This window comes from Panthera leo, chromosome A1, assembly GCF_018350215.1.
Source record: "Panthera leo isolate Ple1 chromosome A1, P.leo_Ple1_pat1.1, whole genome shotgun sequence".
In the NCBI taxonomy this organism is placed as follows: Eukaryota; Metazoa; Chordata; class Mammalia; order Carnivora; family Felidae; genus Panthera; species Panthera leo.
The window spans coordinates 108,621,528-108,646,904 of NC_056679.1; the positions used below are offsets into that span (position 1 = coordinate 108,621,528).

The 25,377-nt window shown below is 35.3% G+C and overlaps 1 protein-coding gene across 2 annotated transcripts in view; it reads right to left on the reverse strand.

The window, feature by feature from the left end:
• The window catches only part of FNIP1 (folliculin interacting protein 1), a 154,679-nt gene that overhangs the window by 38,465 nt on the left and 90,837 nt on the right, over positions 1 to 25,377 (reverse strand). Inside the window, exons 4-10 of one of the 2 annotated variants that reach the window (XM_042934481.1) lie at positions 23,829 to 23,929; positions 23,500 to 23,574; positions 17,234 to 17,325; positions 11,836 to 11,919; positions 10,608 to 10,679; positions 5,064 to 5,199; positions 3,027 to 3,228 (exon numbers count right to left, since the gene is read on the reverse strand). In XM_042934481.1, coding sequence (XP_042790415.1) covers positions 3,027 to 3,228; positions 5,064 to 5,199; positions 10,608 to 10,679; positions 11,836 to 11,919; positions 17,234 to 17,325; positions 23,500 to 23,574; positions 23,829 to 23,929 — 762 coding nt within the window. The remainder of the gene's footprint in view (positions 1 to 3,026; positions 3,229 to 5,063; positions 5,200 to 10,607; positions 10,680 to 11,835; positions 11,920 to 17,233; positions 17,326 to 23,499; positions 23,575 to 23,828; positions 23,930 to 25,377) is intronic. The other variant, XM_042934488.1, reaches the window with a different exon arrangement.

Below are 25,377 nucleotides of genomic sequence, written 5' to 3' on the forward strand. Positions count from 1 at the left end.
AGATTCCCAATGTATAAAAAAGTGAATATTCTTTAGCTAGAATTGAACAGTTATTAATTTTACCAGCAGTAAAGTATTAAGATTACATTACAGATCTCAAAAGGTAGCACAGGCTTCAAAATAATTCTCAAAGTGCCCAGAGACAAAACCTTACATAAAGGTATTCATTCATTAAGCTTTACCTTTTAGCTATAATAAGAAGTAAGATGTTAAACTTGAACAAATATCCAAACGACTGTAAGTACTGCAATGTACACCTTTAGGTTATAAAATGGTCAAAACATTAAAACATTTAAAAAGTAATCTTTAATGAGTTCTATATTGACTGAATATATCAAGTTTTATACAAAACTTCACAATTTTCCCTGTAACCCAAAATGTCAGTTCAGCCACAACTAAATATTATGTATGTGTACAGACTCTGGAACCAACATACTTTAAAAAAGGGACAGCAGCCAACTGAAGAAAATGCCACCAAGGTCTAACTTCTGAAAAAGTAAGTAAAAATGGCCTTTACTCATCTGTTCCATAAAAGTGTACTGCTAATGATCTCTTTGTCCTTTGACAGACTTCATGTGAATAACAAACATCAATGTATTCTCTAGAGGCAGATAAGCCTCAGTCATTGATAAGTTACTGAAATGCATCCTCTGCTTTCTAGATCATTCTTACTGGTCTTCCCCTCTACAGCCTCTTATTCCACTCTCTTTTAAAAAACATACTGGTAAATTAATATTCTAAAGCACAATTTGGAGATAGCTTTAACAACAAAGTCAAAACTTATGGCAAGCATTCTTTGAGATCTGGTTTCCATTAATTCTGCAGCCATACGACCCATGGCTGGTTGGTATGGTAGTGGTGGTTAGTTCCACATACCATCAAAGGGATTAATAATTTAATTATATCCACTGATATATTAGTTTAACTTCCTGGGAATGTCTTCCAAAAATTCACCAAGATGTTAACTACAGTGTAATTATATTGTGAAAAAGAAGAAATAACCTAATAGAAATATTGTTACTTAAGGAAATCCACTAAAATATATTTAAGAATGATTTATAATGACATGAGAAATATGTATGTTACAATGATGAGTTTTTATTTTTTTTTTTATTTTTTAAATGTTTATTTATTTTGAGAGAGTGAGCATGCATGCACACACACATGCAGGAGAGGGGCATGGAGAGAGGGAGAGAGACAATCTCAAGGAGGCTCCTCACTATCAGCACAGAGCCCAATGCAGGGCTCGATCTCATGAACCCATGAGATCATGACCTGAGCCAAAATCAAGAGTCAGACATTCAACCAAATGAACCACCCAGGCACCCCTACAATGATGGGTATTTTAAAATATGTACATAACAAAAAGAACATGTACACATAACAATACCAATCAAGTAAAAGTACAATATATATAGAAATAGCCTGGGTAAGACTTTGAGCAAAAGGTTACATAGTTATTTTTGGGTGGCAAGTATATCTATTTTCCTTGCTATTCTACTATATCCAATTTTCAAAACTTTATGTTTAAAAATCATAAACATGCTTTAAGATGTAGTCCAAACGAAACATCTTCTCAACAGGAAGTAATTTTTCTTTCCCGTGGACTCCTAACAACTTTGCTTGTCTTTTTTAGTTATTCTTATGTTCTATCTTGTATTCACAATTTTCTTACTTTATACAAATTTATCATACACACTAGCAGCAGCATGAAATACAAATGATCAGTCCTACCTTCTTAAAACACTTCCTTCACTTGGCTCCCCCTAAAAAAGTACTCTATCTTGTTTCTTCCTATTACTTGAATGGCCAATCCCGTTTCTTCTGTGGGTTTTCTCAACTCTTCAGATTTTAACTGTTAAAATGCTACACAAATCAAGTCTAGGACCTCCTTTACTTTTTTTTAATCCCTCAGTTTCACGGCTTTAAAGATCATCCATACACTGATGACAGTCTAGCCTGGAGCTTTCTCCTAAACTCTAGACTCATATAATATCCAGGAGGCATTTCAAACAATCAGCTGACTTTCCTCCACCGAAACTGTTCCATCTTAATCTTTCCCATTTTAGTACTAGCAACTCCATCCTTCTTACTGCTTAAATGAAAAATCTCAAGCCAACTGCTCTCTTTCTCATACATCAGCTAATTCAGTCAATCAGCTAATTTCATTAGCTCAATTTTCAAAACATATCCAGAATCCAACCACTGCTCACCAATTCCATCACTAATTTGGTGTACCTGCCATCTCTCACCCGGATCACTGCAACAAACTCCTAACTGCAACATCCACGTTTGACCCTAGAAATCTATTCTCCACCAGCAATAAGAGTAATCCTCATAAATAATGTCATTCCTCTGCTTGAAACTCCAATAGTTTCCCATCTTTCTTAAGAGTAAATGTCAGTGCTCTTACAATGATATCCTAAAAGTCCCTACATAATCTGATCTTACTTCCAACCCAGCCACTTTGGCCTCCTCTTTGCTTAAGCATCAAGATTATTCTTGACACAAAGCCTTTGCCCCTGCCTGGGAAATTTTTCCCTCAGATAGTTGTATCTCACTTCTTCCATATCTCTGGATCAAATGTCATTTTATCAGGAGCCTTCATGACTAGCCAATAAAAAATGAGCAATAACTCCACCCAACATTCCTTATAAACCTGTCTTATTTTTCTCCACGGTATTTACCATCAAAAATCTTATCTATTAATTTATTTGCTATCTCATGAGATCAAGAGTGCTGCTTTTTCCCCATATTATCTTCAGTTACTAGGTTACTGCTTGCCACATTATGGGCCCACAAACATTTATTAAATGAATGAATGAATAACTTTATACCATTTATTAGGCAGTAAGGTCCTTAATAACAGTTGAAGTCTATATTGCACCTCCAGAGCACTTGGTAGTGTACTTGCGCCATGGCTGTTAGTTTTTCTGCCAGATGAATAAACATAATACTAAACCAGGAGAGTAAGATTCAGAGGAAAATAAAGGACATTAACAAACCAGCAACATGACTATGCTTACCTGTTCTATTGCACTCTTTAGTTTGTTCATGTGGCTTTCAAAGAGAGGAAAATGTGAAAAAAAGAATTCATTAAATTTGTTATTTTCATCTTCATCTTTGGATAATGAAAAGATTACCCCAATTGCAATCTTCTTTTTCCTCACAATTCCTGGATTAGGGCCACAGCTTTCATCTGACAGATTAAAGCTTTCTTCTATAGACCTTAAAAATAAATGTTTTTTTTTAATATAAAAAAAATAATTAAATTCACAATTTCATCTCCTTGCTAATTTAATGTATACAAGCTAAAGGTCTTCTGCTGTTTTATCAAGTAAATCTAAAAATGTATCTCAACTGTCTATGAAAAATCTACTGGCTATTCCTTCATACTCACATTTTTATAAAAAATTTTAACAGAGTCATATTGGGAACATTTTTGTTTAGTTAGAAGTCACTAAAAAAAAAGGAGTTAATTCCCAATTCATAATCCACCTAAAATGCCTTAATTTTAAGGTTATAAATGACTCTGATATAATTCACTGTTCTACGATCTACTTGTATCTCCTTCTGAATTCAAGAGTAAAATTTAAAAAATCAAGGACTAAAGGGAGTAACTAAAACAGAAAACAAGAAACTTTATTTAATCTACGTTGTACTACGTACATTAATTTTATACTACGTTTAATCTAAGCTGTACTTGACATAGGCTTAAAAAAAATCTTTCAAGAATGAATTAACTTGTCTAATTAGAAACATGAAAAACTGAAATATCAAAACATGGAGTACACTGAACAAACACCTAAACAGAAGAGTTACAATTATAAAACTTTTAGGAAAAAACATAGGGTAAAAGATTTATGACACTGAATTTGGCATTTATTTCTTGGATATGACACCAAAAATACAGACAACAAAAGAAAAAAGATAAACTGGACTACATAAAATTAAAAACTACTGTATATCAGAATGAAAAGGCCACCCATGGAATGGGAGAAATTACTGCCAACCATATGTCTCATAAGGGAATAATATTAGAATATATAAAGAACTCCTACACCTCAACAACAACAAAACAACCTAATTAAAAAATGGGCAAACCACTTGTATAGATATTTCTCCAAAAGACAGACACATGGCCAATAAGCACATAAAAATATACTCAATATCACTGACCATTAGGCAATATTAGGGAATATTACTGCATTAGGGAAATGCAAATCAAAACCACAATAAGATACTACTTCACATCCATTAGGATGGCTATTATCAAAAAAAAACAGAAAAATAACTACTTACTGGCAAAAATGTAAAATGGCAACTGTGGAAAACAGTATGGCATTTCTTCAAAAACATATTCAAAGAATTACCATATCACCCGAAAATTCCACTTCTGGGTATACCCACCCCCAAAATTGAAAGCAGAGACTCAAACAGGTATTTATACACATATATTCATATCAGCATAACGTGCAAAAACCAAAAGGTGGAAGCCACCCAAAAGTCCATCAACAGATAAGTGAATAAACAAAATATGATATATACATACAATGGAATATCATTCAGCCATAAAAAGAAATAAAATCCTGATACATTCTACAACATAGATGAAACTTAAAGACATGCTGAATGAAATCAGCCACACATAAAAAGACAAATATTGTATGATTCCACTTATATGAGGTATCTATAGTAGTCAAATTGAAAGAGACAAAAAAAAAAAAAATCGACAGAGGATGACAGGATGCTAAGGGGAAGGAGGAACAGGGAGTTAACTGTTTAATGGGTACCGTTTGGGGGTATAAAAAAGTTCCAACCATGAAGAGTGATGATGGTTGCAAAACAATGTGAAGGTACACTGAACTGTATGCCTAATACTGGTTAAAACTTAAAACTTGAATTTAAAATATATTTTAAAAGTTTCAAGGCTTAAAATACACAAAATACAAGCCCAGGCTCAAAAACAAAAACAAAAACAAAAACAAAAAAAGCCTTCAGAACTGTGTTTAAGGAACTATTCAATTTTATTACTTTATTATAAAGTGAAGATTCCAACTTACCATCTAGGAAATACCCCATTCTCCAAACTTGTTGTTTGGCTGCGTCGCCAACGTCGCTGGTAACTGCTGGCACAACTTCGGGTAAGTGAGGAGTTGGGAGAGGGAAACGGTGTAATAAGCAAGCTGCTGAGAGATGCTGTCAGTCAAAATAAAAACAAGTATAATATAAGCATTTAAAAATATGTCAATAAAAACTGAGCAAAAATATAAATTTCTTTTTAACAAATTTAACAGTAGTGACTCAAATTTTCCATTTTGTTTCATGAGCTTCTTAAAAATTTCCATTAAAAAAAAAAAAACGTCATTGTTGGAACAAAGTCTAAGAGCAGAAAAATCATATACCAATAGTGTGTTGGCAAGAGAATCTGAGACATTCCCCTTTTTATATTCTTACCCTCACTCTACCCACTTTAGAAGAAAGGGCTCATTTAAAACAAAGCATTATCTCTTTGGCCATAAGTGTCCAAAGCATAGCCAAATAGCCCCTAAATTAAAAGAAATATGCTACGATTCCATTTTTCAAAAAATTTTTTAATTTCATTTTTCTTAAAGTTTGTATTTAAATTCTAGCTAGTTAACATGCAGTGTAATATTAGTTTCAGGTGCACATATATAGAGATTGAATACTCCCATACAACACCTCTTGCTCATCACAAGGGCATTCCTTAATCTCCATCACCTATTTAACCCATCTCCCCTAAGCATCAATTTGTCCTCTAAAGTTAACAGTGTGTTTCTTGGTTTGCCTTCCTCCCTTTTTTTCCCATCTTGTTCACTTGTTTTGTTTCTTAAATTCCACATATGAGTGAAATCAAGTGATACTGATCTTTCTCTAACTTACTTCACATAGCATACTCTCTAGCTCCATCCATGTCTTTGCAAATGACAAGATTTCATTTTTTTTATGGCTGAATAATATCCCATTGTATGTGTATACACACACACACACACACACACACACACACACACACACATCCCACATATTGTATCTGTTTATCAGTTGATGTATACTTGGGCTGTTTCCATAATTTGGCTATTGTAGATAATGCTGCTATAAACATGCATTGTAAACTGTATAAACATGCAAGTATCCCTTTGAATTAGTATTTTTATATTCTTTGGGTAAATACCTAGTAGTGCAATTGCTGGTTTGATAAGATTCAGTTTTAACGCAGCAGACAGATTTTAAGAACAAAAGTTTTATTTGAAAATAAGTGCCTGAATGTCATTTAATGATGTCTTTTAAAAGCACATCATCTTATACCTGTCACAATGGCTAGAAACAAAAAGATAAGAAATAACAAGGGTTGACAAGGATATGGAGAGAAAAGAACTGTCATGTAATGGGAAAGCAAACTGGTACAGCCACTATGGAAAACAGTATGGAGGCTCCTTAGAAAACTAAAAACAGAAATACCATATGATCCAGTTAATTCTACCACTGGGTATTTACTCAAAGAAAACAAAAACACTAATTTAAAAATAGGCACTCCTAAGTTTAGGAGGAGCACTATTTACAATAGCCAAGATATAAAAGCAACCCAAGTGTCCATCAAAAGATGAATGAACAAGTAAGATGCATACAATATTGCTCAACCATACAAAAGAGTAAGATCTTGTCATCTGCGACAATGTGGATGGAACTAGATGGTATTATGCTAAGTGAAATAAGTCAGGCACAGAAAGACAAATACCCGAAGACTTCACTTACATGTGGAATCTAAAAAAACAAAAGGCAGAAAGAGACGCATTAACACAGAGAACAAAGTGATGGTTGCCAGAGGGAGGCTGTTGGATAGGAAGGGCAAGTTGGGTAAAGAGGAGTGGGAGATAAAAGCTTCCAGTTATGGAATGAGTAAGTCACAAGGATAAAACGGACAGCATAGGGAATAAAGTCAATGGTACTGTAACAGTACTGAATGGTGATAGATGGTAGCTACACTTGTGGTAAGCATGGTGTAACATCTAGAGTTGTCAAATCACTATGTTGTACACCTGAAATGGATGCAATGGATGCAACATTGTGTATTACAACTATACTTAAAACTATACTTCAATAAAAATAAAATAAAAATACTACTGATCCTTGAACAACATGGGTTTGAAATGTGCAGGTCCACTTATACATTTTCTTTTCAATTAATATAGTATAGTATTATAAATGTATTTTCTCTTCTTTTTAATTTTCTTAATAAAATGTTCTTTCCTCTAGCTTTTTTATTATAAAAATATAGTATATAATACATATAATATGTAAAATATATGTTAATTGACTATTTATGTTATTGGTAAGGCTATTATTTTTTTAGGGAGTCAAAAGTTTTCTTACTGTGCAGGGCTGGAGGAGAGGGTTGGTGCCCCTAACCCTTGCATTATTGAAGGGTCAACAGTACTCATGATTTGCTTGTGTACAGGTAGTCAAGCTTCTGAATGCTTGGCAACTTTTTTTTTTTTTCCCAGAGAGAGAAAGAGAGAGAGAGAGAGCCCTCAGGTACACACCAGCGGGGGAGGGACAGAGAGAGAGGGAGAAATAATCCCAAGTAGGCTCCACACTATCAGCACAGAACCAGACATTGGGCTCAAACCCAAAAACTATGATACCATGACCTGAGCTGAAATCAAGAATCAAAAGCTTAATGAACTGAGCCACCCAGATGCCCAGTTTGGCCACTTTTAATAACAGTCAGGACTACACCTACTAAGTTCCAAAGAGTAATCCTATGGACTGCTCTCTGGAGCATTCTAAGGGGTGACAGACACATTCTAACAGAACCCATTATGATTATAATTGCTGCAATCCCCTAATTGTGAGGTTTATTGTCTTCCCAAACCTCTCTTTCCAAAAAGTGCCAAAAGCCACAACCCTTCATTTTTCCTTAGGCTATGAATCCTCCCCTTCTCTATACTGGCTCCAGAGAGGAAAAGACATTAAGAGCTTGCATTTGTTTGGCAAGATTTTATATTCCTATCTTCATGATTACAACCACATGCTAAAAATTTGTAAGGTAATCAAAAACTGCCAAGTATTATTATCATCTATAAAAAGGTACACATCAGATGATATATTATTTTGGACATCAGGAGTGAAAACTAAGACTGTCATTATGAAGATCTGTTCTTTTCAATTCTAACAAATTTAATGATCAAGAACTTTATGTGCCATACAACTATCTGAGCCATCAATGCATTAATTCTAAACTACTTTCTTGAAAAGACCACATTTTTACCATTGTATTCTAAAACTTTGTAGTCTAGATTGGGTATGTATAACTAACTTGGGTATGGCTTCAATGAAAAATCAAATGCTAACCTAAATTTGGAAGAGCTATGTGTTAATAAATGCTGGTATTAAAAATAACCCTACTTTGGGAAAAGAAGAAAATACACAATTAATTTAAAAGGAGTATGTGAATTTAATGCTTGAACAAGTCTTACAGATCAATCCAGCCTGGTCCTTCAATTTAAACTAAAGAAAATGAAGTGTAGAAATTAATTTATCACCTCTGAAACCTGGATAAAATAAGAACCAAATTCCTGCCACAGTAGAGAAAACTAAAATCTCGAGATTACACAGAAGCAATGAGTATTAAAAGAAAATATACTCTAGATTAGTTCCCAAGAACAAAAATAAAAAACTCAATTAGAAAAGAAGGGTGATCATGCTAGCTACAATCTAAGCTCCAGACAGGTATATGGAGTGCCTTTCGAAGCCCCTGGGCAGAATGGACAGGGTCCACACTGGCCAAGCCATCATGTCCATCGTACCAAGCTGCAGAACAAGGAGCATGTGAATGAGGTCCTACAAGGGGCCAAGTTCAAGTTCTCTGGCCACCAGAAGATCCGCATTTCCAAGAAGTTGGACTTTACTAAGTTTAATGCAGGTGAATTTGAAGGCATGATAGCTGGCTGAAAAGTGGCTCATCCCAGATGGCTATGGGATCAAATATATCCCTAATCATAGCCCCTTGGACAAATGGTAGGGTCTGCACTCAAGAAAAACTTGGCACTGCCCCCTTCCTATTCATGCCCACCAAGAAATCCTACTTTCTGTCAAAAAGAAAGAAAGAAAGAAAGAAAGAAAGAGAAAGAAAGGAAAGGTGAGATTATTTAAAGATGAAGATTTTTCATATTAGAGAAGCGGTCCTCAACTCTAGCTGTCTATCAGAATGAGGTATTGAGTTTTTCATTTTGTTGTGTTTTTCAAATACAGTTGCATAAATAAGCCTTTCTCTAGGCTTCATAAGAGTCTCAGAGTAGAGTTCAGTTGTGTGAACTTTATTTTTTTTTTTGGAAACCATGTTATTCTAATTCATACCTAGGGATTATAGTATTGGTAAGTTTGGACTTCCCATCTATACTCAAAACTGAATTATAAACAATTTAGACAGCAAAACCGTATAATGTGACAGCTCATAGGGACAGACTACAGTGAATAAAGTTTCTCATATCTTACAATAATGCAAGCCTAAGATACTCCTTTCATTTATTCTAACTCTGGGCCCTGACAAACACTTTTCCTTTTACCTGGAAAGCCCTTACTTATATCATGCCTTAGGCTGGGTAACTCCCACTTCTCAAGATACAACTCAAGTATTATCTCTCTGCAAAGCATTACTGGCCCCCTGCTGCTGGCCCAGGCTAAGTTACGTTCCCATTCTCCAAACCTCTTTGCTCAGGTCTATCACAGAACATATCACACAATGTAGGACAATTTTCCTGACTCCTTTCTCAGTAGATTCTGTGATCCTCAAAGGTAGAATGTGAGCTTTCTTTTTTTTTCATCTCTACCATATTGCAATAAAAGTTTGTCAGACAGAAGTTTGTCAGTCCATATTTGAAAACAGTATGTATAGTATTGTTCAAAATGCCTAAGCTTTTCTGGGCAAGAGACAGTCTGAATTTGAAAACAGTATGTATAGTATTGTTCAAAATGCCTAAGCTTTTCTGGGCAAGAGACAGTCTGAAACTTAAAACACTAGTTAACAGCAAGCAGATATGAGCAAATGTATTTTTTCTACTATGCTATTTAAGGAGTCTCTTGATTAATATTTTTTTCGTGTACTGGCTAAGCCTAAACCAATGTGCATTCATTCAGGTGGTACTCCACCAGGTACATGTCACAGTAAACATGAAAATTCTAACTTTAAAGTATTTCTCAGGGCGTCTGGGTGGCTCAGTTAGTTGATCACCCAACTCTTGATTTCAGCTCAGGTCATGAACCCAGGGCTGTGGGACTGAGCCCCACATCAGGCTCCATGCTGAGTGTGGAGCCTGCTTGGCATTCTCCCTCCCTCTGCCCCTCTCCCCAGCTCGCGCACTCTTTCTCTCTAAAAATAAATAAATTAATAATAAAACAAAACAAAACAAAATAAAATAAAACAAAATAAAAATATTTCTCTCTGTTGCCACAATTCTCTTATAAGGTTAATCTCAACACTAACAAACTATGTGCATTAAATTGGATGATAAAGGCAAAAATAAAAATCAATGCTGACTAATAGTGATCTCAAAAAAAACTAGACTGATACATAAACATGACATTACCAGAGCGTGCTATGCCACTGTCTCTGTCTTCATTCAGCTCTCTTCCAGGCATGTCCATTGGATTGCTGTGAACTGTGAATTAAGACAAAACTGTCAGTTATAACACATACTGCTATTCAGGGTGATGCCGTTCCTTGTATATAGCAAATGAAATCATGCTTATCTTATTGCATTCCTTTATATTTTTCAATAGCATGGCACAAACCCAACACCAAGAGCTAGTACTTAGTTGAACAAGCTTTAAGATCTATGTGAAGATTTGAAATATAATATGAAAATGATACAATATCTAAAGAAGCAAAGGAAGACTAAAAGGAAGATATTCACAATACACTATTAAATGACCAAAAAGCATGCTACTAAACAATAAGAATGATGGTCCTGGCAGTAAGTGATGGGTATACAATGGTTTGCTTTACTATTCTGCCTATATTAATGTATGTTTAAAATTTCTTCATAATAAAAATTTTAAGAAAACAATTGGAATAGTATGATCCCAATTTTGTTTTTTGTAAAGATTAATTCTAGCTGACACAATGGCTAATATATATTTTTTTGCCTATTTTACAAATTTTCTGTAATAAATTTGTACTGTTCCTGCCTCTTATTTATAAGCAATATAAATATCAATTAAAACAAGAAGTCAGATACAACTCCCTGAATACAGAGGCATGAACATACACTATAATCATCAATGTAATGATATAAACAAATACACTCACATACGCCTTTTACAGATCAATATAATGGTGCTTGTTCATCTAAATCTTAGCTCCAAGAAAAATCGTTCTTATGAAATAATGTAGATCAGAAATTTTAAAATAATAAGATAGGATATTTTCTGCAATTGGTGAACTATGAGTACAAAAGCTACTCAACCATGGAAACAAGAGAGTGTCAAATTAGAAATTCTAGCTGTTATTATAAGAAATAATGTTCATAGTAAAATTTGGTTTAGGATTCTAAAGTTAAAATCTTTATTACATAATGAGATATGAAATAACAAACTAAAGTTTCATGAAAATGTCAATTCCACTGATAGCTGAAAGTTTCTGGAAACTTTTAAGAACATATTCAGTGAAAAGGAATTAAGTTCTCAGCTCAAAAATGTTTTCTTAACTACACCCTCCCCAAATGCATTTATCTACTCTCTTGTTTCCACAGCTAAACTACAGATTCTAGCCACTGGGGCACACCAACTAGTCTACCCACACAGCACATCGCAAACCTGCAAAGAAAGAGGCGCTCCTGATCAGGCGGAGCGGACCCTGTTCAGAGAATGCCCGCCTGGGGCTGCAGAACTGTGAAAGACCTACATGGCAAAAACGTAAAATACATATGAAAGAAGGCTGTTAGAGAAGCCGTAAAGCGTCAGGAATAAAGGGTGAGCTTAGGCAGCACAAACGCACAGCAAGAGATATGGATGGAAACTTTTAAACTAAGTAAGAATAATTCAAACAGGGTTCCCTTCTTCGAAACAGGATGGTTTTCTTCTGGTCACAGCTGATGTCAAACGTAACAATTTCATGCCTATTTACTAATAAATCTGTATATATAATAATAAAAATAACCTTCCACTATACAAGGTAAAGTTTTTTAAATGTTCAATCTTTTCTAACCTAAAACAATGTTTTTAAAGATTCAAAAAAGCACAGTAACGTTATCTATAAAATGTGATATTTGCCAAATAAATTTATCTTTTAAAAAGTCAGTTTTAAGACTACAGCATTCTCCTGCCACTGTCATAAGGAGAAAACCACCTAAGTGCTTGGCTGAAGAAAGAGAACACAACATACAACAAAGCAGAAAAGAGATTTACTGGCAAAACAGGTATGAAACTTGTTTTTCCCTAACCTAGTAAAGCTACAAAGTAACTAACTTTGGAAGAAACCAAAGTTCCTAACCCAAGGGTCAGCCACAATGGAAGGAGGAACACCAACGCACCCATTAGGGCCAGACTCCCAGCTGTCCACAAAGCATGGCTGCCACACACTGGACCAAATGAAGATAACAGTGTCTAAAGACACCAAAGGGGCAACATTATAGCCAGGAAGCAAGCAGCTGAGTCACCTGTTATGCTTAATCAAGATGGCCTAAAGAGTCACCTAGGAGGTTTACCTAGGAAAGAATAGGGGGCTTTCTGTTCTAAAAAGAAACAAATGTATTTTTCAAATTTGCTAATAGATATTTTTCTATAACAAAAATTTCTAAAATTATAGTGCATGTGAAGGCAATCCTTCTCTAGTCACTTCAAAACTTATCTAATGTCTTTAAACTCCTTCTTTACCTAGCACCTCCTTCCTTACTCTCAGGATATGCGACTTTGTCTCTCACAAGTATGCAGATGCAGATGTGTATGTGCGCACACACACAGATTTCACCAGACAGGAACTCTTCCTTTCCTACCCCCCTATCTCCAAACTTAATCAAACACTGACCCACCTGCCTCCTTGATGCCAGAGCAGTTAACAACAGGAAACATTATTCAAGTCTTACTGTGTGCTAGGAACTTATTCAGTGAAAAATCCTGGGAAGCTCCTCCCTCCCTTCCAAAGCAAATTCTTCTATGTCAGATAGTACCTTCAAAAACCTTGCTTTACCGAGTAAGTACCACTTCTATCTCTAACCTTACCCTCCTTATAATCTATTCCATCAATATTTAAACACAGACAAAATTATTCTCTCCATATATCTAATCCTATATAATAGTTCAATAGTTCTTAAAATGTGGCCTAAGGACTCCTTGGGTCCCTGCAACCTTTCAGGGAGTCTGTGTAAAACTAGATTTTCTTAATACACTTCAACTAAAACAACATATTACAAGAGAATGAACGTTGAAGCAGGCAGGAGAATACAGGCAATATTCTATTAAGCCAGAAATTAAAGAGATTTGCAAAAATGTAAAACAATGCCACTGTTCTTCATTAATTTTACTTGGAAAACAATCATTTCACAACATATTTACATTAACATGAAAAAGGATGTTAGTATTTTTTAATAAATTAATGTTTAAAAATCTTGTTTCAATTTTTAATACAGTATATATCAACAAACGTAACCCACAAAAACAAAAACTCTCTGTGGTCCTCAATAATTTCTAAGTGTGTAAAGGGGTCTTGAGACCAAAAAGAGTCACTGATTAAATCTTGGAAAAAAGTCTAACCTCTGAGTCTCTCCTCAACTCTGGCTTCTATTCTCCCCACTGAAACTGCTCAAGTAGGCCACTAAAAGCCTTCTTATTGATTAATGCAGTCCATACTATCTTATATTACCTTATAGCATATGTGATGTTAAATTACACTTTGAACTTTCCCCTCACAGTTCCCAATGATAACATACTAAGTTTTTTTCTTAATCTTCTTTATGTGTTTCTCTTCACCTACTCTGTCTTTAACCCAGCATTTCCCAGGGTTTCTTCTTCAACAATCTTGCCTTCTCATTCTTTAACAGTTCCTAGGTCATCTCATTCATTCTCATGCTTTTACTTACCATTTACATGCTAATGATTCATAATTCATGGCAGACACAGCTAACTGTCTAACAAAGAACTGTGTTCTCCCTTCTACTGTATCAAGTAGTTTGTGGGAAGCAGCTGCCCAGCTAGGGATCATATTTCTCAAATCTCCTTATACGTATGTGAGGCCATGTGATTAGTTACCACTAATGGAATGTCAATAAAACTGATGTATGTCACGTTTAGGCTGAGGTTAATTATGAAATCGAGTGCCTTTTCCATTCTCAATTCCTTTCCACTGGCTTAGTGCAGCTGAGCACAACCTTGGAAACCACACAATGAAGAAGGTAGAATTCTAAGAAGGAAGGAACTCTAAAACATTGCTTGGAGAAAAAGTGTTAATCAATGATGAACACCCTTTCGAACTCCACATGGCTGAAAAAAAACCCCTATTCCTTTAAAGTTATTATACATCCATGGATTTTTATGTTACAGCATCTACCACATCTACTAACTAACTAACCATAATGGATATCTTTACTTGAACACTCAACCAATACCTCCATTCCAATATACCTAAACCTAAAATCACCAATTCTTAATTTCTTCTGATTCTCCCAATAAATGGCACTAATACCCAAGCATTTATACAACCAGATAGCAAAGTGCCACCCTTGCTTCCTCCTTTTTCCTCCCCCACTCCATCTAATTACCAAGTCAAGTCCTATCCACTCTATTTCCCATCATGAACCCCTCAAAAACACTCTACCTCACTGGCACAATCTTACTCTAGGTCTCCTTCTCTGTCACTTGGATTATCATAAGCAGCCTTCTTATATAGATCTTTTCTTCAATCCCATTGGTTCACTTGAATCCTTTCCCACTGTAATCAATACTCTTACAGATATAAATCTAATCCAATCATATTTCTATATCCTGACAACTCCTCTGTGGTGGCCTTGAGAATACATTGCAAAGACCTCCAGCTGTAAGGACTATAATTGACTAAGTACCTCAAGCAACTGCATTCTGAAATCTATTGTGATGTTTGAGCAAGGCCACATATCCCATAGGCTGCTCCTAGTCAGTAACTGAACACAGGAGGAATAGTAAGACAGGCACATTTTGGCAATACGTGGGTCACTTTTGACACCAAACTTTGACTCAAAGACTTGTCAATGGCCTTACCAAACCTTCCTTGGATTGCATGGTAGGATAGGACACTTCCATTTAATCTTCTATTCTCTTTCATTTGGGGTCAACATTTGTATCACAATCTGAGGGCTTTCTCAACCTTTCCCAGTTCCTTCCTCTTTTTCTCTCACATAGTCATTTCCCCTAATAATATCCTTGCATGTTTAATCATGTCTTGGCACCTGTTAAAAAACAGGCGGAGCACCCAAACTAACATACATACCCTCACTGCTACCCAACTGCTTACAGCCTATATCCAAATTGCTCAGTAAGTCCCACAGTGCCTTCTGTGATCTACCTCCTACTTCTTGATTTAACCTCCTTTACTCCTATTCTTGGCTCCATCAACACTGATTTATACACATTCTTTCTTCATGCCATTATCTCTTGCTCCTAGGCCTTTGCAAATACTATTATGCTTTTTCCTAGAACATTTCTATCTAAACATAAGGCTAATCCTTCAAGGTTAAGTCTCACTTCTCCAAGGAAGTCTTCTGGGACTCTCTAGGACTGAATTAGGTACTTCTCCTCATTTCTACCACATGTGCTCTTTAACATGTCCAAAAATTAACTGTAGTATACTGTAATTGTTGTATTATTTGTGTGATTCCCACTAACTATAATTACCAAATACGCTGAGGCAGGAATTGTGTCTGGTTTACCACTGTATCCTTAGGGCCTAGCAGAGTCCTTAGCAGGTAATAGGTGCTTGATAAGTATTTGTTGATTAACTAAAAATGTAAAGAAAATAAGAGATGGTCCTCAAATATCCTTAATTCACAATTATAAATGTGCAAGTTAAAGTCACTCATTATTTAAAGTCTATACTTTGTTAAATGGATTAATTTCCTATCCTACATTAAAACAGAGAAGATGAGTATATCTAGCATCTATAAGGTAATTTACCATTTATAAGTGATAATAGATTTGTATTATTAAAATAAACAGCTTTTAATTAACATCTTAAGCTTTGAAAAGTGTCAAATTATAAGGAAAAAAGATTCATTTATTTCCCTGTCACATTTTTACTTTCTTAAAACCAATAAAATAATCAAGTGAGTTAAGAAAAAGCAGAACTACTCTATTTTTCTAAAAAATATGCAAGCTTTCTAAAGTACATGCCTGTCACTGTAACTAGCCCATACTATGTACTAAATAAATGGTTGCTCATTTGAATAAACAGGAATTATGAAAAATAATAGAATACAATACGGTTCAAGTTGGAAGAAAACCTTTTCTACTTATATATATATAACTAATATTTATTAAAATTAATTCCAAATAAAAATTCTCACTAAATAGAGAGTAAGAGAAATATTTCTCCTAGTCTAAATGCTGTCCACATTCTGGGATACTATAATATTTTATGCACCAGAAATATGGTCAGCAGCAACTCAGATGAGCTTTCTAGGGTAAAACAAATGGCAAGAACTTTTAGGAACAGTCTGTTGAAATTAAATAACAATAACAATCAACTATCTGAATTATTAAATAAGCTGTTACTTTAATAAATCTTTTAAGGAACATCACATTTGAATATCTGCCCATTTATGTGAATTCAGGTCACAAAATGAGCACCATTTTAAAATTACTTCTATGGTTACGGAAGAGACAAGGGACAAAGTATAATAATAGTCTTCCTCAGCTGAAATATTCAAAAAAGCTGGTAAAGACTTTTTATATCAGTAACAGTGCCTTTCAAAGATGCATCAAAGTTAAAAACAAAAAATAAATCAGATAATCAGATATATCTTTAAGTTTTCTTTTTTCATATACAAAATAAATATTCATATATATAAAAATTATGTTTTCAAATAATACAAATGTTATACATATTTGCAATTTAAATGCCTTTTCCACTTCTAGTATGTCAAACTCTGTGGTCTTATAAAAGATCTACATTATTAAGCAGTAAGTGCAAATCCCTGTTATAGTGTTAACCTTATTTAAAACTTATAAAACCAAAGAAATAATTTACCTATATTTCCAAGTAGTCCATTAATAACTGTGTTACTATCAGCCTTCAATGTACTGTTGTCTTGATTGATGAATTCAAGACTGTCTTGCAGCCTAAGGGAAGAGAAACAATAAACTGCAAATTCATTTTATACAATGAAATTTAAAGCGTCTAACAGTTTTTTAAGTTTTAAGTATTCGTAATAGGACTATAAAGTACCTAATCATTTAGATCAGGGGTTGGCAAACTATACACTGAGGGCTAAAGCCAGCCTGCTGCCTGTTTTTGTAAATAAAGTTTTACTGGAACACAGCCATGCCCATTCATATATGTACTGTGTATGGCTGCTTTAATGTTACAATGGTAGAGCTAAGAAACCAGACATACTGTCTGGCCAACAAAGCTAAAATTATTTACTATTAAGGCCTTTACAGAAAAAGATTACTGACCCAAACTTAAATTGTAAAGTTTCCCCTCATATCTTGGACCTGACATTAGTTTTGAAACTTCTGGCAGAAAAAAAAGACAAAAAAGGAAAAAGAATCCACCAAATATACAAAAAATATCTTCAGTTCACACATTATAAATGAACTGTATTACTCCTGTCCATAAATTACTCAGAATAATAGAAATAAAATTACTTTATGCTTTTAGTACAAAGTATCTGTCCTAAGAACCATCAATAAAAAATTAGAAAACATGAATAAAGTGAGAAGACTACAGCTAAAATCAGTGATTCCAATACAGGATCTCTAATTTCTACTTTAGTGTTTAATTCTTAAAAATTAGCACTTTTATCATCAGTATTTTTTAAGCATCCAAAATACAGTGAAATACATCTTTCCTTTTCCTTCCTTCCTAAAAGAAAAGCTAATAAAGAGCTACAGGTATTAGAACCTTAGCTAATAAAACACCTGAAAAGTCTTTAGGAACATTTACAATTAATGGAATCTTTTGAGAATTTTTCTAGTTTTGAGTAAACTCCTTACTACCTCCTGTTGCTTCTGACTTTGGGTATCCCTCAGACCCTTCCTAGCCAGAGTTCTGATACGGTCCCTGCAGAATCCATCACTGTGGTCCACTAACATCTCATCCTAGCCCCAGTTCTTCATTTACTAGGTCTGGCAGGTAGTCCAAGAATCTGATATCATATGTGCCTCTGTTTCAGCTTTACTATTCCATTTTTTTTTAATCCAAGTTAGTTAACATACAGTGTAGTCTTGGCTTCAGGAGTAAAAGAACCCAGTGATTCATCTCTTACATATGACACCCAGTGCTCTTCCCAAAAAGTGCCCTCCTTAATGCCCATCACCCTTTTAGCCCATGCCCCCATTCACCCACCTCCCCTCCAGCAACCCTAAGTTTGTTCTCTGTATTTAAGAGTCTCTTATGGCTTGCTTCCCTCTGTTTTTATCTTATTTTTCCTTCCCTTCCCCTATGTTCATCTGTCATGTTTCTCAAATTCCACATATGAGTGAAATCATAATATCTGCCCTTCTCTTATTTCACTTAGCATAATACCCTCTAGTTCCATCCACATTGTTGCAAATGGCAAGATTCCATTCTTTCTCAATGCTGAGTAATATTCCTGTGTGTGTGTGTGTGTGTGTGTGTGTGTGTATGCGCGCGCGCGCGCACGCACGCACACACACCACATCTTCATTATCCATCTGTCAGTTGATGGACATTTGGGCTTCTTCCGTGATTTAGCTACTGTTGATAGTGCTGCTATAAACATCGGGGTGCCTATGTCCCTTCAAATCAGCACTTTTGTATCCTTTGCATAGATTGCTAGCAGTACAATTGCTGGGTCGTAGGGTAGGTCTATTTTTAATTTTTTGAGGAACCCCCATACTGTTTTCCACAGTGGCTGCACCAGTTTGCATTCCTACCAACAGTACAAAAGGGTTCCCCTTTCTCTGCATCCTTGACAACATCTGTTGTCTCCTGAATTAATTTTAGCCATTCTGACAGGTGTGAGATGGTATCTCATTATGGTTTTGATTTGTATCTCCCTAATGATGAGTAATGTTGAGCATCTTTTCACATCAATGGAACAGAATACAGAACCCAGAAAAAGACCCACAAATACACGGCCAACTAATCTTCCACAAGGCAGGAAAGAGATCTAATGGAAAAAAGACAGTCTCTTCAGCAAATGGTATTGGTAAAACTGGACAGGGACATACAGAAGAATGAAACTGGACCACTTTCTTACACTATACACAAAAATAAATTCAAATTAGATGAAAATCCTAAATGTGAGACAGGAAACCATCAAAATCCTAGAGGAGAAAAAAGGCAGCAACCTCTTTGACTTCAGCTGCAGCAACTTCTTCCTTGACATGTCTCCAGAAGCAAAGGGAATAAAAGCAAAAATGAACTACTGGGACCTCATCGAGATACAAAGCTTCTGCACAGTGACGGAAACAAGCAGCAAAACTAAAAGGCAACCAAAAGAATGAGAGAAGGTATTTGCATATGACATATCAGGTTCACTACCCTAATCCTGGCATTAACAACCTGTAGTATCCTTGTACCCCACCACAGCTTACCTAGGCCACTCCTGATTGCAGAGTTAATTCTACAGGGGACCTGAAAACTAAAGACCACAACATACAGGTGCTAACTCAGCATGGCACTACAGAACGGAAAATCAGTATCTCATCCTAACATGGAAATGCAGTCAACATTTTACTTCCAGATATAGCTTCTAGAAGCAAATCAGAGAAAAGAGAAAGTACATTTCCTATTCTTCAACTAAACTAAAATGAGAAGTAATCTGGACTCCATACAGAGTGGCTCAATGAATGAAAAACAAGCCAGAGACTCACTTCAGTTTTAAGGATGATATAGGCTCAATATGAAAGGATAGAATAAGATACTCCAGGTAAATGGAAATCAGAAAAGAGCAGGAATAGCTATACTTATATCAGAAAGAAGACTTTAAGCTAAAAAGAGTAACAGGAGACAAAAATGGTCATATAATGATAAAAGGAGCAATTCATCAAGAAGACACAACATATAACAATCATGCACTCAACACCAGAGAACCTAAACAGATTCATTTGCCAAATACTAACAGATCGGAAGAGACAATGATGCAATAATTAGTAAAGGACTACTTTCAACAACAAATAGTTCATCCAGACAGAAAATCAACAAAGAAATTTTGGACGTGAACCATACCTTAGGCTAAATGGAACCAAACGGATATATAAATATAGATACAGATAAAACAGTTTATCCATAGGGAAAGCTGAAAAATTCAGAATATGGGGAGATTAAAAAACATGCTCCTGAACAACCAATGGGTCAAAGAAGAAATCAAAAAGTAAATTAAAAAAATACTCTGAAACAAATAAAAATGGAAGCACAGCATATCAAAACTTGTTAGAAGTGCTGCAAAAGCACTTAAAAGAGGGCAGTTATAGTGATAAATGCTTACAGTAAGAAGCTAGAAATATCTCAAATAACCTTGATTTACACCTCAAAAACCCAGAAAAAAAGCCCAAAGTTAGGAAGGAAATAAAGATCAGACAGGAAATATATGAAAGAGAACAAAGAAAAATAAATTTAAAGATCAGTTTAACTAAGGGCTAGTTTTCTAAAGAGACAAAATCAACAAACCTTTAGCCAGACTAACTCAAAAAAGAGAGAGAGAGAGAGAGACAGAGAGAGAGAGAGAGAGAGAGAGAGAGAGAGGACTCAAATAAATGAAACCAGATATGAAAGAGACATTACACTGATACCAAATAAAAAGGGATCATGAAACTACTTATCAACAATTACATGCTAACAAAATGCATAACCTATAAAAAATGGATAAATCCCAAGACTGAATATACAACCTACCAAGACTAAATCATGAAGAAATAAAAAATCTCAAAAGACCAGTAACAAGAAGGTAGAATCAGTCATTGATCAAAAACCTCCTAACAGAGAAATGCCAAGGACCAGATGGTTTCCTTGGTAAATTCTACCAAACATTTAAAGAATTGATGTCAATTCTTTTCAAACTCTTCCAGAAATCAAAGAAGGAGTATTCCCTGGCTCATCTTACAAGAACAGCATGATCCTGACACCAAGGCCAGGACATTATAAGAAAATTACAGATCACTTTTCCTGATGATTATAGATGCAAAAATTCTCAACAAAATATTAGGAAACCAAATTCAACAGAACATTAAAAGGATCATTCAATATGATCAAGTGGGATTTATCCCTGGGATGCAAGGATGCTTCAATAAATGCCAGGCAATAAAGGAGAATTACCACATTAAAAGAATGAAACATAAAAATCGTATGATCATCTCAATAGATGCAGAAAAAAGCATTTGAAAAAACACAACATCTTTCCACGAAAAGAAAAAAAGTCAAAAAAGTAGGTTGGAAGAACAAATATTATTAAAATGTGCATATTACCCACAATCATCTATAGATTCAATGCAAGTCTTATCAAAATTCCAATGGCATTTTTCATAGAAATAAGAAAACAATCCTAAAATTTGTATGTACAAAAGACCCCGAAAAGCCAAAGAGACCCTGAGAAAAAGAACAAAGCCAGAGGCATCATATTTCCTGATTTCAAACTATACTACAAAGCTAAAGTAATCAAAACAGTATAGTACTGGCAGAAAAACAGACACAGAAAACAATGGAACAAAATCAAAAGCCCAGAAAAAAAAACCCGCATATAAAGAACACTTAACAAAGGAAGGAGAGTACCTTCAGTAAATGATTATGGGAAACTGCGTAACTACATGCAGATGAATGAAATTAGAACCTTATCTTACACCATTCACAAAAATGAACTCAAAATTGATTAAAGACATAAACATAAGACTTCCAAACTGCAAATCTCCTAAAAGAAATCATAGGGAAAAAGCTCCCTTGACATTGATTGTAGCAGCAATTTCCTGGACATGGCATAAAAAGAAAAGCACAAGCAACAAAAGCAACAATAAGTAAATATGACTACATGAAACTAAAAAGCTTCTGCACAGCAAATAATCAATTGACAAAATGAAAAGGCAATCTATGGAATGGTAAAAATATTTGCAAATCATGTATCTGTTAAAGGGTTAATATCCAAAATACATAAAGAGCTCATACAAATCAAGAGCAAAAAATAAACAACCTGACTAAAAAAGTAGTAACTTCCTCTGAATATTCAGAAGAACTGACTAGACAGTTTTCCAAAGAAGGCATCTGACAAATAGCCAAGAGGTATATGAAAAGGTGCTCAACATCACTAATCATCAAACAAAGGCAAATCAAACCACAACAAGGTATCACCTCATACATATTACAATAGCTAACATCAAAAAGACAAGAGATAATCAGGGTGGCCAGGGTATGGAGAAAAGGAAACCCTTATGCACTTTTGGTGGGAACATAAATTGATATAGCCACTTGAAAACAGTATGAAGGTTCTTCAAAAAATTAAAAATAGAACTACCGTATGATCCAGCAATCCCACTTCCTTGGTATATATCCAAAGGAACTGAAATGAAGATCTCACAGACATATCTGCACTCAGGTGTTCAATGTGGCATTAGTGACAACAGTCAATAAATGGAGACAACAGATGAATGGATGTCATACACATACACAACACACACGCATGCATGCACGCACTCACACAAAAAATGGAATATTATTCAGCCACGAGAAAGAAGAAAATCCTGCCATTTGCAACAACATAAATGAATCTTAAGGGCATTATGAGAAGTGAAATAAGTCAGACAGAGAAAGACAAACACCATATGATATCACTTCTATGTGGAATATAAAAAAATTGGACACAGAAAAACAAAGAAGAGTGGTGGTTATCAGGGGCTGAGAGTGGAGGAAATGAGGAGATAATAGTCAAAAGTTACAAACTTCAGTTATAAGATCAGTAAGTTCTGGGATCTAATGGACAGCATGCTGATTATAGCTAATAATACTGTATCTGTTATACTTGAAAATTGCTAAGAGGTTAAATCATAGCTGTTCTTACCACAAAAAAGAAATAGTAATTGTGACAGCATGGAAGTATTAGTTAGCTAATGCTATGGTGGTAATCATTTTCCAATATATGAAAGTATCAAACCAATGTGCTGTACACATTAAATTTATATAGTGTTACATGTCAATTATATCTCAATAAAGCTGGAAGAAAAAAGGCTGGCTTCTGTGAACTTTCAAACTTAAGGAGTAGAAGAACCCCGAGAATACTCTGTTAGTTTCCCTACTTTGCACATCCTAAATAATTAATTCTCCCTGCATTCATAATCACTTACGTATTGAGACTTCCACAGATACTGCTGCCAGTCCGTGCAGTAAAAACTTTGCTAAGCATAAGCTGTGGAGGGGAACTATGAAGAAAAAGAAAGAAAGAAAGAGATCAAAACTAAGACAAGGAACTCCTCAATTTATTATAAATCAAAATATGTAAGTGACAGACATTTCACTATATAGTTACAGCAGTCATGAAGTAGCATGAACCCCACAAAATATCATAAACTGAGTATCTGACATGCTCAATCTGCATGAAGACTATATGAAATTCTCTCATGTTTAAAAATTACATATTCTAACATGGATAATGAAAAATCAGAAAAGCCCTCACCGGATCTGATGAATTTTTAAGGTAGATCCTTTGTAGCTCATTGCTACCGAGCCAAACATCATCTCTCCAAGCATATTGGCATCAGAAGAGCACCGGGAACCCTAAAAAAATAACCATAACATTAATCAAATTGCAGAATGTCAAACCTTATGACTATTTCCAATATTGAATTTTACTGACAATTGCTTTGCTATAGTTATTCCACATAATGGGTTTTTTTTTTTTTAACGTTTATTTATTATTGAGAGGCAGAGCGAGGCAGAGCATGAGCATGGGAGGGGCCGAGAGATGGGGAGACACAGAATCCGAAGCAGGCTCCAGGCTCTGAGCTGTCAGCACAGAGCCCGACGCAGGGCTCGAACTCACAAACCCAGAGATCATGACCTGAGCTGAAGCTGGATGCTTAACCGACTGAGCCATCCAGGCGCCGCTACATAATGATTTTTTTAAGTGATTCTACACTGTATACACTGTTCTATAGCTTGATTTTCTCCATTTCACAGTGTCTTACACATCTAACCATACGGTTATACAAAGATTCCTTTTGAACAGCTGCATAGTATTCTACTGTATGAAAATACCACAGTTCCCCTTACTGATGGGCTCTTTAGGTTACTTCCAGGTTTTTGCTATTACAATATTGCTTAAATGAACATTCTTTTTTTTTTTTTTAAGTTTAGTTATTTTTGAGAAAGAGACAGAGAGAGAGAGAGAGAAAGAGAGAGAGAGAGAGAGAGAGAGAGACGGAGAGGGAGAGGGAGGGAGGCAGGCAGGGGGAGGGGCAGAGAGGGAGAGACAGAGAATCCCAAGCAGGCTCCACACGGTCAGCACAGAGACTGACATGGAGCTTGATCCCACAAACCATGAGATCGTGACCTGAGCTGAGATCAAGAGTCAGACACTTAGCCAACTCAAGTGAGCCACCCAGGTGCCCCTTAAATGAACATTCTTAACCACATCTTGTGCATATGCAATGTTTCTCCAGGACAGACAATAAGAAACAGAATTCACTGAACATGCAGAACAGTTTTCACCACTCCTGCTGTACAAAAGAGATATTCACAAACACGGTAATTTACCTCTACTTTGTATTTTTTTAAAAGGACTTATTTAAAACATGAGAATATCTCATTCTCAAAGAACTCCAATTAAAAGTTATTCCTTTCCTTCATTCTACCTTTAATTATCATCCATTTCATCACTAATTAGATACTGTGGTAAATATTACTAATTACCCCCTGAAATATCTTATTCCTTATTTTTTGAAGTCTAATGTGTTTCAGGGCAGCAATGTGCCCAACTGAAAAAAAAAAAGAAAAAACAACTGCATTTCACATCCTCCCTTAAAGACAAATTCAGGGGCGCCTGGGTGGCTCAGTTAGTTGGGCATCCAACTTCAGCTCAGGTTATAATCTCTCGGTTCATGGGTTCAAGCCCTACGTCAGGCTCTGTGCTGACAGCTTGGAATCTAGAGCCTGTTTCATATTCTTTGTCTCCCTCTCTCTCTCTGTTCCTTCCCCACTTACACTCACTCTCTCTTTCTCTCTCT